General features: G+C 34.2%; 1 protein-coding gene across 1 annotated transcript; it reads left to right on the top strand.

The window, feature by feature from the left end:
• The first annotated feature begins 9,832 nt into the window (after window positions 1–9,832).
• LOC110912057 lies at window positions 9,833–16,721 on the top strand. Its single transcript, XM_022156731.2, has 9 exons — window positions 9,833–10,046; window positions 10,142–10,193; window positions 14,195–14,268; window positions 14,391–14,492; window positions 14,678–14,809; window positions 14,899–14,950; window positions 15,198–15,271; window positions 15,458–15,544; window positions 16,505–16,721. The coding sequence occupies exons 1-9, from the start codon at window positions 9,916–9,918 to the stop codon at window positions 16,554–16,556; spliced, it is 756 nt and encodes a 251-aa protein (XP_022012423.1). The 5' UTR covers window positions 9,833–9,915; the 3' UTR covers window positions 16,557–16,721.
• The last annotated feature ends 235 nt before the right edge of the window (window positions 16,722–16,956 follow it).

The following is a 16,956-nucleotide window of genomic DNA, read 5'->3' as shown; positions in this document are numbered from 1 at the left end:
TATGTAATGTTATATTTATAAAAGTTATAAATATAATATATAAGACATAAAATTAAAGTTGGAAAAATTCCTATTGGTTGAATTAGGTGGCATATGGGCCGCCCCTATGGGGTCTTCCCAAAGATTTTTTGGCCAATAATTTTTCATGCAATATTTCTCTCATACTTCATACTTTGATTTGGTGATTTTAATGGAGAGATCTCTAAGACTTTAGTTAGTGATTTCTCTAACCTTTTCAAGTGGAAGACTTGATAAACCACTCTAAAAAATTTCGGCCATAGTGTGCCATACTAGAGGGTTTTCAAGTTTGAACATTCAAGTGCAAGAAAACTATTATTCCACTGATAATTTTCGACCATGATGTGGTTGTTTAGAGGGAATCTTAGTAAGTTCATAAGTGTAGAAATCCTAGCTAAACTTAAGGTGTTTGTTGGAAGGCTTGGGGTATACAAGCTTGAGGTCTTCTACACTTGAAGGCAACCGTTCAAGAAGCATTATCTTCTTCATATCCTTTACTCCTTGGAAGGTAGTATTCTAAACACCCTATGGTTGTGTTTTAATTTTTGATAGCATGCATGTTCGTATATGGATCCGGGATTGGGCTTTACATATAAAATGGGTTTTATATCTTATAAGTAACATGTTTTAAATAGTATTTTCCGCTGCGTTTTTATTTTATAAGGATAAAATACTTTGATAAACATGTGAAAAACCCAACATGATACATTCCACCGAAAGACCCCTTAACTATTATGGGGGTTCATAGAACGAATCACACTTTTACCACTAAACTATACCCGCTACAATGCAATTATTATATATAAATGGACCTTTTCCGGACGATTGAGAGAAACTTCTCTAAATTTGTCTCGAAAAAAAAGAAAGAACCTGTTTTTTAATTAACGCCGGTTTCGAACACCAAACACCATCAATGTTGAGGCTGTGAATCGAGTTGGAGGCCTTCCTATTATTAATTAATGCATGAAAGAATTTGGAGTTCTCGACACCATCTAAAGCCCACTTCGAACGAGCTCTTTGTTTGAGATCCAAATTTCTTCTAAAATCTGTTTCTCTCACAATTTTATTATTTTCCGCCAACATCCATTCTTCTTCTTCCGTGAGGTCCCTATTTTCCATATCACTTTCCAAAGCCTTTAATTCCGAAAGAGCCAAATTAACAGTTTCCTTTTCTTTGCTCAAGAATTCGTCCTTCCAGATTTTAAGACGTGCTCTAATATGGGTGAATTTAGAAGAAAGACTAGCGTCTGGCGGATCAAAAACAACAAAATTCTCCGAGGCCTCTTTGACAGCTTCCTCAAAACCGGGCTGCCCAATCCACGAACTGTAGACACGAAAAGGACGAAGGCCAAATTTGAGGTCCACAACCTCCATAACAGTAGGACAATGATCCGAATGCCTGCCAGGGAGAACCTACACACAAGCCTAGGCCATGAATTAAAAAGTTCAGAACACACCAGGAAACGGTCAAGTTTACTGAGCTTCCTACCATTGTCTCTGACACAAGTGAACTTCCGACCTTGCATAGGATATTCCTGCAGCCCGTTCTCAAAAATAAATTTGTTAAAATTCTCAGCACAGGCAGCTTTAAACTTCGAATGTTTCCTTTCTTCCATAGAACGAACAGCATTAAAATCACCCGCTAACACCCATTTACCTGCAAACTTCTCAATCTGAGCAGTGAGTTCCTCCCAAAGTTGGCGTTTGGCCACAACACTTTGCGGGGCATAAACATTCAACAGATTTAAAGGAAGCCCATTACCAACCAACGAACCTATAACAATTAAGAAACATCTATTCTGAATTGTTTCTTCAACTTTGAAAATTTTTGGATCCCATAACCAGATTAACCCACCTGACAAACCAACTGAAGCCGCAAAACAGAACTCAAACTCATTGTTACCCCAATAACCCACTAGCCCCGCTCTTGAAACTGACTCCATCTTAGATTCTTGCAAAGCAACAGCCCCAATTTTGTTAGAAAACCTAATTTCCTTCACCCAGTTTGCTTTTACACCCCCATTTATACCTCTGATGTTCAAGGAAAGAATATTCATGGTTTCACAGTGTACATACCTTCACCTCTAATCGCATCTTTAACGAGCTCGTTGTGGTTGCTGAGCTTAACTCCAATAATGTTTCCAATTCTTAATGTGGCCTCGATCTCCTCTGCGTCCTGTATATCAAAAGTATCAGCTATTTCTTCCATCCCCTCCTCAATCGCAGGAGAGACTTCACCCCCCGCAGCTTCCAACTCGATAACAGGGGAGACTTCAGATTCCTCGCAATCCTTTTCTTGATGGGGGGCCTTAGACTTATCATTCAAATCAACGTTCAAGTCAAAATTAAATTCACCGTTGTCCCTGGGTCGTTTCTTAGGTCTTTCAGCCGATATAGAACTGGGCTCCTTAAACTGAGATTGGCTTCTATTTCTGGGCCTCATTAAGGCGTGTCTTTTTTTGGGCTTCACATGCTGGTCCAAAGAATTAAAAAAATAAATGTCTTTTTGATGTAAATTACCTCCATTAGCAAATTCCTGGGTCCCACCATTGAGAAAATGCGGCTCCTTATCAGAGGTGAGAGAAACCTCTCTTTCATTCCCCATAATATCACCTATCTTGTCAATATTAACGTTATTATCATCATTACTATTAAGGCGGTAGCATAAAAAGGATCCGCCCTTCCGATTACCTCTCCCACCCTTCCGTCTCCCCTCCTTGGGCTCTGCGACACGTCAGCATGATGTGCTTCACCGGAATCAACCTTCTCCGAGGAGCTCGTAACGACTTCCGGCACAACCACCTTACCAACTGAGTCTGGGACCCAGTCACTCATCTCCTCTTCAATCCATACACGAAACTGCCCGTCCTTCCATTTTAACGTAACGCGATTATGGATTCTGTCTCCTTCTCCCACTAACAACCCTATCCAACTAACTGATAAGTCTCCGTCATCCGCTTCCAACTGAGATCCATGGATTATCTTACCGAAATGCTCTGCAATGTTATTTAGAACGTCATTATCAGCTAAATGCATAGGCACGCCAATAAATATTAATTCCTTCAAGAACAATAAATATTCTCTTAAATGCAGCAACCCTCCTTTTCTTTCTTTGGTCGTACCCTCCAAGAAATAGTCCTTGTATCATCCAAACTCCTTTTTCAATTAATAATAATATTAATGATCTCAATTAATAATTCACGTGAGTGAATTAATGCCTTTATGTTATCACGGAGTTGAGAATTAATTTCAACTTTCACAAAATGTGCACTTTGGTCCCTTAGGTTTAATCAACTCCCGGTTCTTTGTTTATTTACTCATTTAAACCTGTTTCGATTCTATTTTCACACCAGGACCTGTAACAATAGAAAATAATAAAATATACTATAACAATAATCAAACGACTCTAATTAGTTACTAAACTATACAAAATACATAGGATAAAAGTGTGTATTTTACAACACATCAATAACCAAAGCCATTATTTTTTATACCAACAAAAATTAGTTACTTTTCCCCTAGAAACTCCAGCTCAAGAAAATTTTAAATTGCCTACATTTCCTGAATTCTAGAAGATATCAATGTAGATTACCTACACTTCTTGAAATGCCTATGATATATTTTATCCATATTTATAGTTGAAATTTTGCTACACATGGTATTAACATTTTTTAAGCAAGGGGTTTGTATTACTTTATGAGAGGGGTGGTTGGGGGTTCAAAATTGTCCAATCTATTGACTTTGTACAAAAATTTGGTTAGAGAATTCAAATTGGAGACTCTATATCCATGATTTCTATATAATATAGAGTAAAAAATAAACGAAACAACTAAAACAACACTATATAAGAGTATTTATATTGGAGCTTTCATCTCCTTCTATATAAAAACACATATTTTTCTATATTTTGTTAATTTTTTGAAAACATCTCATATCTAACTCTCTTTCTCTATCTATTTCTTACTCTCAAACAATTATTTTATTACTTTTTTTCTTTCCTATACACTCACAATATAAATATAGAGGGTTGAATATGAACCTCTAGATATAGAGGTGTACTTTACTTTCTGTATATTTTTCTCTATTATTGAGATTCCAATGTGGTGGTGTTTTCGTTGTTTCCTTTATTATTTTTCTATATTATATAGAATAGAGGCTCCAATGTGAATACTCTAAGACTGCAGTTTGTGAAATACATTGTATTATCTAAATCATTCACTTTTGCACATATAAAAGATTACACAAATATCCAAAAAAAAAACTTTTGAATGGTGTTACTAATAAACATCACAGAGCCAAAAAAAAAAAAAAAAAACACCAAGATTTTGAATTTAGTTATTTGACGTTCTTTAGCCTCAATTATGTTCTCTTACACCATGGTATTACTTCACCACGTCTTGTTCTTTAAGGGACGTCTAGGTTTATGATTTATGCGACTTGTTGTTTGGATACACTATTGTTGCTTTTTTGCATATCACACCAAGGCTGCTAAGCCACTTATAGAATGGTTACATATGTAACTTGTAACACCCCGACCGATGACGGAAACATCGGGGCATCACATGGTAAATTATTTAAACAAAGGTGTGTGTGAGTTTATGGATTTGATGACGGAATGGATTCGGAATCTTAATAATATGAAATTACACAAAAATCTATCCTGATAGAACACTTATTTGGACACCATAGTTATTGATGTTCTTCATGTGTTTTGCACTCATAGGAAGTTCAAAGTAAGAAATTTCTATACTTAGATAGGATTTCACCTTAACACATGATAGTCAACCATGGATTGGTTGCTATCATGGTTCAATTTGGGATTGATTATTACATATATATATATATATATATATATCTAGGTCATAGATTGTCATGCAAAGGTAGGATAAATCATTTAACCTTGAAAATTCACCAATACATAAGTCATCACAAGGATGTCTCGGATGGTCATGAATATGTATATAAGAATGAAATGTAAAACCTCTAATTCACCAAGCAACCAAGTGGGTTTAACTAGACGAGTGCTTCCAACATGGTAATGATTGGAGACTTGGTGTAATTTGTCCACCTTGATTACTTGAAAGCTACTTGGTGACTTAGATTGATAGAATAGGAGGTGCATATCCTCAAAGTTTATGGATTCATATCTTAACACAAGACCCCCAACAATGGAACTTGTTGGTGGCTTGGTTTGGTGCAATGAGATCCAAGTAAACATTGTACAAAGTAACTAACACAAAGGTTTTTAATCAAAACATAAAAAAAATCTCAACTTTGGACCTAAAAATGGTGATGTATCAACTTAGTTTACCATGGTAAACTTGTGGTAACAGTCGTAGAGGTTTATCCAAGTGAGATGAAGCAAGAATTCATGAAGAAGGGAAGGAGATAGTGAGTTGAAAACTCACTTTTATACTTGAAACTTCCCGCCCAACAGTTGCAAAATTCTTGAATGCTTGGAGTGTTTAAGAGTAGACTTGGAGTTTGGAAATTGAAAAGAACGTGTGGGAGGCTTAGCTTTATAGTGGGGGATTAGGGCTTGTGTTTTAAGAAGGTTGGAAGGTGATTGGGGAAGAATGGAGGAGCAAAAAGTGACCAACCCGTAGGCTGGAAATAACCAGATGCAGATCGAACCCCATCGCACCATGCGGCGGGAGAGACTTAGACTCTCGCGTGGCGCGAGAGTGAGTGTTTTAAAGTCTTTTTTTGTCACATTTAGCCCCTAGACTTGGCTCTTGGGTTATTTTAGGCCATAAACTTGTATTTTAACTCATTTTTAAGCATGTAAAGTGTATTCAAGTATGGTATGAGTATGATGTATATGTAAACGATATCACGAAGGCTTTGTATGTCTCGGTTTCGCATATAAATATGATTGATTGCTTAACAAATAAGTATGAATTTAACATGATAGTTATAAAATATGAGTTTCCATTATGATCGACACTAAAAAAATAGTCCACTTAGTGGCCACACTTCTAGTGGCATTTAGCTTTTGTGCCACTTATTTAGGTTTTAGTGGCACTTTACGTGTGCCACATTTGCTTAGCAGACATTTTTAGTGGCATTTAGTCCTTATGCCACTAATTTAGATTTTTAATGATACTTTCCATATGCCACTAAAATATTTGATAACTTTTAATGGTACTTTACTTATGTCACTATTTCCTAAGTTCTTCTAAATTCTAAAATCTTCTCTTAACCCTTCTTAAAACACTTTAATAAAATGTGTTTTTAAATATTTTCCTTCCTAATATTAGTTTTTCATCTTTACATCTCCCTCCAATATTAATTTTTCAATCATGTTTCACCGAAATCTATATTTATATTTGATGTGTTGAAAAACAACGTCATTTACCCATGTATTTTGTATAATATTTTAATGTATTTTTATTAGTATTCGAGTCGGTTTTGTTCGGTTTTACTAAATTTATATTTTTACAGTGTTCATCAAGTTTGGAGCTAAAATAGAGAAATATTGGAGATACTTGATCGAGTACTGAATCGAGCTAACATGGTTAATAAACGAAGAACCAAAAGTATAGAATAAATAAAGCTGAAAGTCGGAGGGCTGAATTGTGATTAAAGAAAAGTTGTTAAAAAAATAACTCATGGAAGCCAAGGGGGTAAAGGTGCATATTTGTTAAAACTTAATTAATTAACAAAAGGTGCAAATACAACGTTGGAATTTTTGTGCATCTAGACAAAAGTGGTTTGGGACACACACATCATACATTTTGTTAGTTGATTTGATATTGACCGAACAACTAAGGGTTGACCGGATGAAAAAAATGGTTGACCATCCATTATTGTTTTGTTTTACTTGGGCTGATTCATGGACATGAAGACATGGCCCACTTGACCATTCACAAACCATCGTGCATCTTTTTTTGGCCAATTGAAAATTAGATGGGATACAAAAGACATCGAAAAGAGGGGGACAAGCAGACGGCAGAAAAGAAAAAGAATATTATTTTTGTGGTTGAGTTCGACGAGGACAGGAGAAAGAAGAGGAAAGGAATAAAGAAAAAAAAGGGTTGTCATATTAATTATTGTTGGAGTTAGGTGATGGTAATTCGGACAACGAAGAGCTTAAAGTGATGTTAAAAGAAGTAAGTTTGCCTTTTATTAACTGCTTATATTTTTTATAGCTATGGTTATCAGATCTAATCAATTTAACATGAATTGTGAAATTTTAGGTTGAGTATAGTCAGTTGGCTGATGTAGCGACAATAAGTAGTAAGTGTTGGGAGAAGTATGACTACTAAGAAAACGTTAACACGATGATTATTTAACTCGCATGAAGATTGTGAAAGAGATTCATGAACACAATGAAGTTTTGAGTTTTTATTCATACACTTGTTAGTTTATTTGGGTTATATGTGTTGGATCGTCGTGTGAACCTAACGAGTCAATCTGAGTAGTTCATCATCAAATACAAAGGCGGAATCAATGTAATTAATGTCAAACAGCTTGTTTTCTTTTAATTTTCTTCTTATATTGATTTCCTGAGCTTTTACAAACAATTCTGACAAAAATTCGGCAGTACCTCAGCTCTCACCCTAATTCCGTATGAAATAAATTAGGGGCATCAGGTATTTATAGGCTACGTAATTCCGCATGAACGGTTCACGCGAGACTTAATTCCGTGCGGAATTAACTCACGCGGAATTAACATTCAAGCGAAATTATCATTCCGTACGAAATTATAATTCCATGCGGAATTATACTTTCATGCGGAATTACCCATAAACTTGGTTTCTCGATTTCCGTGCCCTGATATATACAATACAATACAAGACTCATTAAAGACGAAGTTAACAGACATCAGTGCACCAACAATATGTTTGATCATTAGATTTAGATCGACACTTATTAGACATTTGGAATCTTTGGAATATTGATTGAACTTTTAATTGAAATGATTATTTTATGATTTCTATATTTTACAATTTTTTTATTTTTTAATGTAAATAAATGATAATTGTGATTAATTAAAATTAATATGATAAACATCAATGGCATTTAATTTGATGTGATTTTTGTGGCAAAAAATATGTGACACTAAAAGCTCAAAAGTTTATACTGGCAGATAAAAAAGTGTCACTAAAAGCCTAAAAACTTTGTGCGACACATTGAAAAAGTACCACTAAAAGGCTTTAGCGTCAGCGCTTCTTGTGCCACTTTTTTTGTGTGCCGCCCATTCTTACAAGGTTCTTTAGTGGCACTTTCTTGTTTTTCTGTGGCACCTTTTGCATGCCACTAGATGACATTTTTTTTTGTAGTGAGTCTTGGATTACAAGTGTGGAATACTATGTGTAATGCTTCACTCATTTACGATAAATAATAAAGAAAAAGGTCATTCCATTTCGACAAAAGACCCACACCCAAGTTCCATAGCTTTTGGTCTGCTATCCCGATCGCTGATAGGGGACGGGCATACTATGTGTAATGCTTCACTCATTTACGATAAATAACCGCGAATTTTTTGGTACATCACATTCATGCATTTACGATTCATGTGATTCGTAGGAATATAAGCCGAAACGTCTCCCGATTGGGTTTCAACTATTGGTAAAGCGGTCGAAATAAGAATTAAAAGGTTTCTAAAATAGAAAGTACACAAATACGAGTCGTTACAACAACACCGGTCATAATATGTGATAAAACAAGTTATTCTTTAAATATAGAGTTAAATGCCATTTTAGTCCCTATGGTTTGGGCCATTTTGCCAGTTTAGTACAAATGTTTCATTTTTCGCAAGTGGTCCAAAAAGGTTTCACCGTTGCCATTTTAGTCCACTGGATTAACTTTATTCATTATTTTTTGTTAACAAGAAGGGCAATTCGGTCATTTTATATGGTCGAGTTCCCCTTCTAGTTAACAGAATTACATATAAAATGACCGAATTGCCCTTCTCGTTAACAGAAAAAATGGATGAAGTTAACCTAGGGACTAAAGTGGCAACGATGAAACCTTTTTGGGCCCACATGCAAAAAATGAAACCTTTGAACTAAACTGTCAAAATGGCCCAAACCACAGGGACTAAAATGACATTTAACTCTTAAATATATTTTAAGATCTTTGTTAGGTTTTAGACGCTATTTTTTCATAGTTTAACGTACCATAACGATACCATCCTATGTAATTCATTTTTATGGTTTTTGATCAATGTAAAACATGTATCGAGATCCTCTATTTATGCGTATTTCTTTCGGTGCTCGAGTGCCAGTGTCGTACCAAAGCGAACAGATACCCATACCGATTGATACCCCACTGCGTAGCGCATATATCTTTACCAGTTACATCTAAAAACAACTTTAAAAAAATTGCATTACTTGATTCTTTTTTCAAATACGCGATTAAATCTGATGGACGTGAGCAGCAGTGACGGAGCTAGCCCAAAAATTTAGGGGTATCCAAAAAGAATAATTTTGGATTAGGGGTATCCTTTGTAAAAAAAGATAAAAATTTTACACTATATATGTAGCCGAAGATAAAGGGTATTTTTACATTACGAAGATGAAGTTGGGGATAGTCAAGCTACCCCTCCTTACACATTGCCTCCGGGCCCTGGTGAGCAGTAATACATATTTTAACTTATTTAGTTCTCTTTTCAAATGCCGGCCCTTCAAAGCCGATGACCCAATTACATATCATCCGTTATTTAAAAAATGTTCATCGTTTTGACTGCTTGTACTTGATTGACTTGAATTATTTTCGTTCAAAATAAAATAGACTTGATTTATGTTTGTAACCATCCACACGCAACATCAATTTCCCACATGAAAAAGTCAATACACATCCGTTGATCGTATTATATATTCATCGTCTAAATCACAAAAAACCATAATCAAGGTCAACCCTAGTTCTCCACACATAAACGTCCCTGCTATAATGGCGGCAACAGCATCCATTGGTGTCTCAGTGAAGACGTTGTTTATCGTCTTGTTTTGTGTGATGGTAGCTGCGTTTGCTTATTTGTTCCTTTTCGGTGACTTCTTTTCTTGTTTTGACATACATGCGAGGTAACGTACATATCAATGAGTGAACGCAAACCGTAGAACTGTGTAAGGAGAGTTGCTTGTAAAATAAAGGTTTAATCCGTCGGTATATGTGACAGGTGGTACAAAATAATGATGGCAGACTTTACGACATGTGCTGTTGTAATTGGGGTAATTGTTCTTGCTTGTTTGCTATCTTTATCTGAAAGTAATCTCAATCCAAATATGGAATAGTTTAAACATGCATATATCAGTGGGATTTGGTAGAAAGGGGATGGTTCAAATGAAAACCACTTTTATTGTGAAAACTCGAAAACTAATTAAAAAAGCCTAAAAAAACCTAAAAAACATACAAATTTTTTTTTTTTACAATTTTTTTAGAAAAATCGCTACTTTTTATATATGGAAAAAAAATTTCAAAAAAAAAAAAAAAATTGGTTGTACTGCACATGTGCACTAATACGGAAAGCCTAAACCACTTAACCCACCCCCCACCGACACCCCCCAAAAACCTAAACCCCCACCCCCCCCCCCCCCAAAAAAAAACCTAAATTCACCCTCCCACCAAAAGCCTAGCCCAAAAAAACTATGTATAGTGTAATACTTTACATGTACAATTGAACCAATAAAATATATATATATATATAGGGGATGGTTCAAATGAAAACCACTTTTATTGTGAAAACTCGAAAACTAACTAAAAAAAGCCTAAAAAAAACCTAAAAAACATACAATTTTTTTTTTACAATTTTTTTTAGAAAAATAGCTACTTTTTATATATGGAAAAAAATTTCAAAAAAAAAAAATTTTTGGTTGTACTGCACATGTGCACTAATACGGAAAGCCTAAACCACTTAACCCACCCCCCACCGACACCCCCCAAAAACCTAAACCCCCCACCCCCCACCCCCCCCCCCCAAAAAAAAAACCCTAAATTCACCCCCAAAAAAAATATATAATTGAAAAGTTATATATTTTTGTTCCAATTTTACCCCTCCTTCATTAAAAGTTTTCCCTCCCTCCTTTTTAGTGGGTTTTAATTAGTTTTCTAGTTTTCACAATAACTAGTGGTTTTCATTTGAACATTCCCCTTGGTACAAATAGAATTTATATGTTACTCACCTTCCTATCTTAATAAATAAACTTTTTTTTTTGGAAACATGTCACTTTTTGATGCTTTCTCATCTTGCTTTTCTATTTATCTCTTAAACCATCCGTAGTTGTTGGGGTGAATAATACCCCATCCTATGGCGTTTTGCGCCATGTGACACCTCAGTCAGCAATGAGACATTATTGGGCGTTTTTACAAAAGGGGTGTAGTGGGAATGTGGGGATTGTGAGACATTATGTTTTGTAATAAAATAAAATTAAAAAAACATTTAAAAATCTTATTGGCCACCAAATAGAAGCTTCAATGTGATTGGCCAAGAATCCCCCCATTTGGCGTGATTTATAAAACGCCTCAACAAAAAAAAATGCCAAACACGCCCATGCGTAGTGGCTAGGGGGCGACATTGGGCGTGATCTTGGACAAAAAAACGCCCCTTTGGGCAACCACTACGGGTGGTCTTATATGAAATAATAATCATAATAATAATAATTTTAAACAAAATTAGATAATAATAAATATTTGTTTTCCTGTAAATAATTTTAAACAAATATTTAGATAAGGATAAACATTTGTTTTTTTATTTAAATATAAAGTTATATCCCGAGTATTATGAGTAGATATATATACTTTGGAGTTCGGCGATTGAAATTATGGTAAATTAGGAATCAAAGGTTGTCGTTTGATATATACTTAATAATTATATTATTGTTTTTTTACTAGAATAGATAATTATTTTAGGTCCGGGGCATATGCTTCTATCAAATTAATACATGTTTTTAGATGCATCGCTATAATGGTTTAGACTCACTATTTAGTTGCACAATTCTTTCAAACATCAATTCTAGACAACTTAGTTTCATCTTTGTATTGTTAGGCGTACTGTAATTGGTTTAAACATATTGTTTATCACACATTGAATTAACATCTAGGATCGATTTTACGGTTTAATTCATAAAAAATAATGAAATATATAAAAACGCAAGGACAAATCTCCACCTTTTTGTACTATAAACTCTTTTGAATAAAAATTTGAGACAAGTGTTTTGTGAATAAAATAAACAAATAAGCATGAAGGTGCATAAAACTAAATAAAGTCATTGTATCCCATAATTTGAATGTATCATAAAAAGGGAATTCAACACCATACAACACATGTGTTTTTTTACCTGATAATAAATTAAAAAAAAAACAAACTAAAATTTTATAATAAGTAAATTACTCATCACAGATCATTTTTAAAAGATAAATCTTGATGACTGTATGTGTTAACATATGACATTATATTTTATTCAACACGTGCAATACACGAGTTTTTTAAAGATATATATTTTTTATTATTTATTATATAAAATTTACATTTATATAGCCCGTGTAATACACGAGGTTCAAACCTAGTTAATAAATAGAGTAATTATTATTTTAATTATAGCATAAGAGCATTTACATTATATTCTTTATCCTTAACCATATACTCTAGGGTAAATTACACTTTTCGTCTTTTATATTTGTACCGGATTGTAACGGATATCATCTAACTTCAATAATTATAGTCACAATCATTTATTTACAAAATTCGTTACACTCTATGTCCTTTAACACTAACCAGTTTTCAATTAAGTTTATTTCACTTAAGGGTTTTTGGTCAATTTATGCTTTTATTTAAATGTTTAATAGATAAAAAAAAAAATTACATACACTCTTCATCTTCTCCAATTTCCTAACCCTAAAACCCTAACTATCACATCATCCTGTCGCCATCACCACCTCATCCTGCCGCCACCACCACCACATCCTGCCGCCACCACCTCTCCGAAGGCCCACTGTCTCCATTAAACCACAGGCCGTCAACTCTCCGGTTATCTCACCACCACATCCTCCATAACTCCCGCTCTAATTCACATATTCCGACTCTCAGCAATTTCGTTCCAGTCCACCGGTAGCACACCGGAAAACAACCAATACTCTGGTTATCTCACCCAAGCACTAATACTCGCCCCACTCTCTCTACACCTCCGCAATTTCTTTTCAAAGCAAAATGATTCCATTCATCACCAAAAATCCATACGCAAAAATGAAACAGCAAGCCACTAAACTCACAAAACTCAATTACATCAAATCACCCAAAATAAATACAACACAAATAATTAAAACTGAATCGTTGGATAACCCTAACCACTATCATCATCAACCTATCACCATCATAGTAGATCCCTATCGAAGATGTTCCGGGTTTGAACGATAGTAGCATACCGGGCGGGTCTATTCAGACCCGAGAGTATTATCTGGATTCCTCCTCTAAGAAGAGAAATAGTCTTGATAGGTCTAATTCTATTAGAATAATGGTTGCTGTTGCTATTGTTGCAAAATTGGATGAATCAAATGTAAAGGATTATAAGAGATAGATTTATAGAATGGTGATTTTTTAGTTAAATTATAGGGTAAACTACACTTTTCGTCCTTTATGTTTGTAGCTGACTGCAAGGGATAGCCTTTAACTTCAATAATTATAGTCACAATCCTTTATTGATATATAAGCATTTCCTGTTTCGATATGTAAGAATCCATGCATTTGAATTCAAATGATGACATCATCAACCAACTATCTCGTTCTCGTGTCTTCGTCATTCGTTTGTCATTCTCCGTGTTGCACGACGGAGGAATGTCGTGACGTCGGTCTCGAACCGAACTGAACCAAACCAAACCACATCCACACAAAAGTGCATCAACAACAGGACCTAATGGTTCCTAAATTTTATCTCACGCCTCTAAAATGTCACTAAGCTATAATACCATAGGCATCAACACACATGAGATATTCACTAGTTATCATAAAGATGGAGGTTACATAACGATTTACCCAACTATCTCGTTAACTCGTTAGCGCAGTACATACAAATGCTTTTTTAAAGTTACCATAGTTTTCAAAATAAAATAGTTTTGAAAAGAATGTGTTAATTAATACATACATACACTACAAGTCATTGATTAGTAATTTTGTTGCATTTTAAAGTTCTTAAGTTAACTATAGACTTATATTTCCTTTTACATTGGTATTCTTTAGGTATGGATTGCCTACAAGGAATCAAGTTGGATTATTGCATTTGTTGTAATAGCCGCAATGCAGGTTCTAGGAAGGTAATCGTCTATCTATTTATTAGTCAAACTGTTTTAGAATCATTTATGTTTCTCATTCACTTGTGGGTACTTATCAGTGTTGGTAAATACTAACTATAGTTGACTTTTCTTACCATCTATAGCTTTGTTAGCCTTGGATATATCCTTACACAATTCTACAAGCTATCACATGAAGAATATTTGAAAGATCCATTGTATTTTGTGTTAGCAAGATCTAAAAATAGGTAAGAAATAACACAAGATATTGGTATTGGTATTGGGATTTCTGATTTAGAATGTAATCCTATATATGTTTTAAATGACAATATCAGATTTGATGTCTTTGTTTATGCATGTAATATTTTGTTTGATATCTTTCAATCTTGCATGAGTTTATTACATCTAATTTTGATTTAATTATTTGGTTTAGGGATGTCAATGGAGGATCTTTTGTTGTAGCTGCAAGAGTGCTCTTTTCGGTATTAGGCTGTCTGGTGCTGGGAACTCTGATTTATACAATTATTGAAGAGCTAACCCCATCCTATACCAAACATTTCAATTCGTAAATATTCTTTCTTTCTATTTGAAAGTAAATCTGAATATCGTTCAATAAAAAGTCGGCATTAACAAACACATATGAATCGTTTACAGGTGCTCCGTAGTATTTGAAATTGACGTGTATATCCTCGTTGCGATTTTTGCGGTATGTGTTCATTCACTAATGTGTGTCTATCATAACCTATTGTGTTTTTGTACCCTTCTTATTTTATAAGACTTTGTAAAATAACTTTACCCGTATCGTCTAGTCACTGCTTGCTAAAACATATATTTATTATATATATAAACTAAAAAGTAATTTTAAAAAATGTAATGCTCATGTCGGTTAGTAAAAAAGAGGTTTCCATTTGCAAATCCTCTAATAATCCTTTACGTTTTGTTTGGTTTATCAGGTATGGATAGCATATAAGGAATCAAGTTGGAAGAGAGCTTTCCTTTGGATTGTTTTACTTGTATGTTTAAGAGGGTAAGATACAAAATTGTCACGACTGATTTTTTTTTTCAGACACATGACTACATGAGCATGAGACATGAAGTTTACAAAAAACAAAAATTGTACATATTACACATATGATGTATTTTAACAAACATAAAAATATGTATATAATATCCCCTCACATCATATAACTTACGAACGATAACTCTATTACAGTGTTACTATATGTGTATACATAGTGCGACAATTGTACGGCCTCTTACCTCAGCAACCCGCTTCCCTAATATTGTTCAACACCAACAGGTAAGTACTACAATGAACCCATTTATTTTTCAATTTTATGTTATGGCATACATATACATGTAGGGTTCACATTAGCTCATATGCAAATTTAGTTATATATTGATTCACTCATTTGAGTTTCTTACATAGTTTCATCTACATAAAACAACTTCATGTAAAGTCATTTATTCGCACCACCCAGCCGTCCTCTTTTTTTTTTCCGTACAACACCTAAAGAAAAAACTCCCTCGATCAAAGAAGCCTCTGATAGCCTTAAACTAAAGATCTCTTCGAATGATCACCACACAGATCCCGTCTACTCACTAGTAGACGGGAAATACTTAATAATTAAGTAATATGTCTTAGTTGTCAGAAATGTGTCGCAACTTGTGACGCATTTCCGACGGAATGTTTAATTAAACTAAAGAATAAATATTTTGTCACAAATTTGTAGGGAATACTTAATAATTAACCTTTTGTAGATTATTTATGACAGATCTGTAACGCAACTGTCAATTAATTAGGGTTTTTTTATTTTCTGTCATTGTTGCGTCAAAAATTTGAAACAGAATTTTGGAAAAAAAAATTGTAGGAAATTTGTCACAAATGTGTTTGAATCTGTGACAAAAGTAATTGTGTAGGAAATTATGCCCTTTTCTAGTAGTGACTGTTTCGACTATGAACTTCGCTTTGGTTCTTTTCCTGAAATCTGATCACACAAAAAACCACACTAAATACCATTTTCAACTCTTTGATTGCTTCATATATATAGGTGGGATAGGTATAAATAGGATTTAGAGTGTGAAGTGTCGAACTACCGTGTAATTATGTTGCACAAATTTGAACAAGCATGATAATAGTTACGCTATAGTTTATAATAGTGTTCTTACAATATTTTAGAAACTGCCATCACATGTCTTCTTCCTTCGTTTCGTACACTTCTTATGCTAAAACCAATTCATTCTTGATTCTATCTTGTAGAGATATACAGTCAAGTGATCCACGGTTGATGGAGCATCCAGATTATGCATAGATACGATATGTTGCATGGTATTTTTTTCACTTTTAACTTAATATATAACCACAATATATATGTCATTGGTCTTGATTTTACCTTTAATGGTTTTGAACTGTCAGTAAACTAAGCACGATGTTGTAATATTTTGTTCTTACCTTGAATGGTTTTTGCTTTAAACTATGTTGTTGTGTAGTCTTCCTCCATATACAATTCAGAGATATAGTTGTTAATTGTCTATAACAAGTATACAACGTTATATTTTTATTTGACTTCTAAACTGTCAGCAGAGGGTAGTTAAATAAAAGTAAATTAAAATCCATGCACGGAAACATTATGTCATCCTTTTTGCCGAAACCTGTACAACAACGATGAACTCCGTAGAATAAGAACCCTTAGACTATCTCTAATGCTAAGG

Source organism: Helianthus annuus, chromosome 15 (assembly GCF_002127325.2).
Source record: "Helianthus annuus cultivar XRQ/B chromosome 15, HanXRQr2.0-SUNRISE, whole genome shotgun sequence".
NCBI lineage: Eukaryota > Viridiplantae > Streptophyta > Magnoliopsida > Asterales > Asteraceae > Helianthus > Helianthus annuus.
Note: the sequence above shows the minus strand (reverse complement) of the source record. Positions and strands in the feature narration are given on the sequence as shown.

Excerpts from the sequence above, each read along its gene's own strand:
- LOC110912057 (XM_022156731.2), top strand. The coding sequence starts at position 9,916 with ATGGCGGCAACAGCATCCATTGGTGTCTCAGTGAAGACGTTGTTTATC. Across the intron at positions 14,810-14,898 it reads TATACCAAACATTTCAATTC|GTGCTCCGTAGTATTTGAAA; the intron begins GTAAATATTCTT and ends AATCGTTTACAG. Across the intron at positions 15,545-16,504 it reads ATATTGTTCAACACCAACAG|AGATATACAGTCAAGTGATC; the intron begins GTAAGTACTACA and ends TCTATCTTGTAG.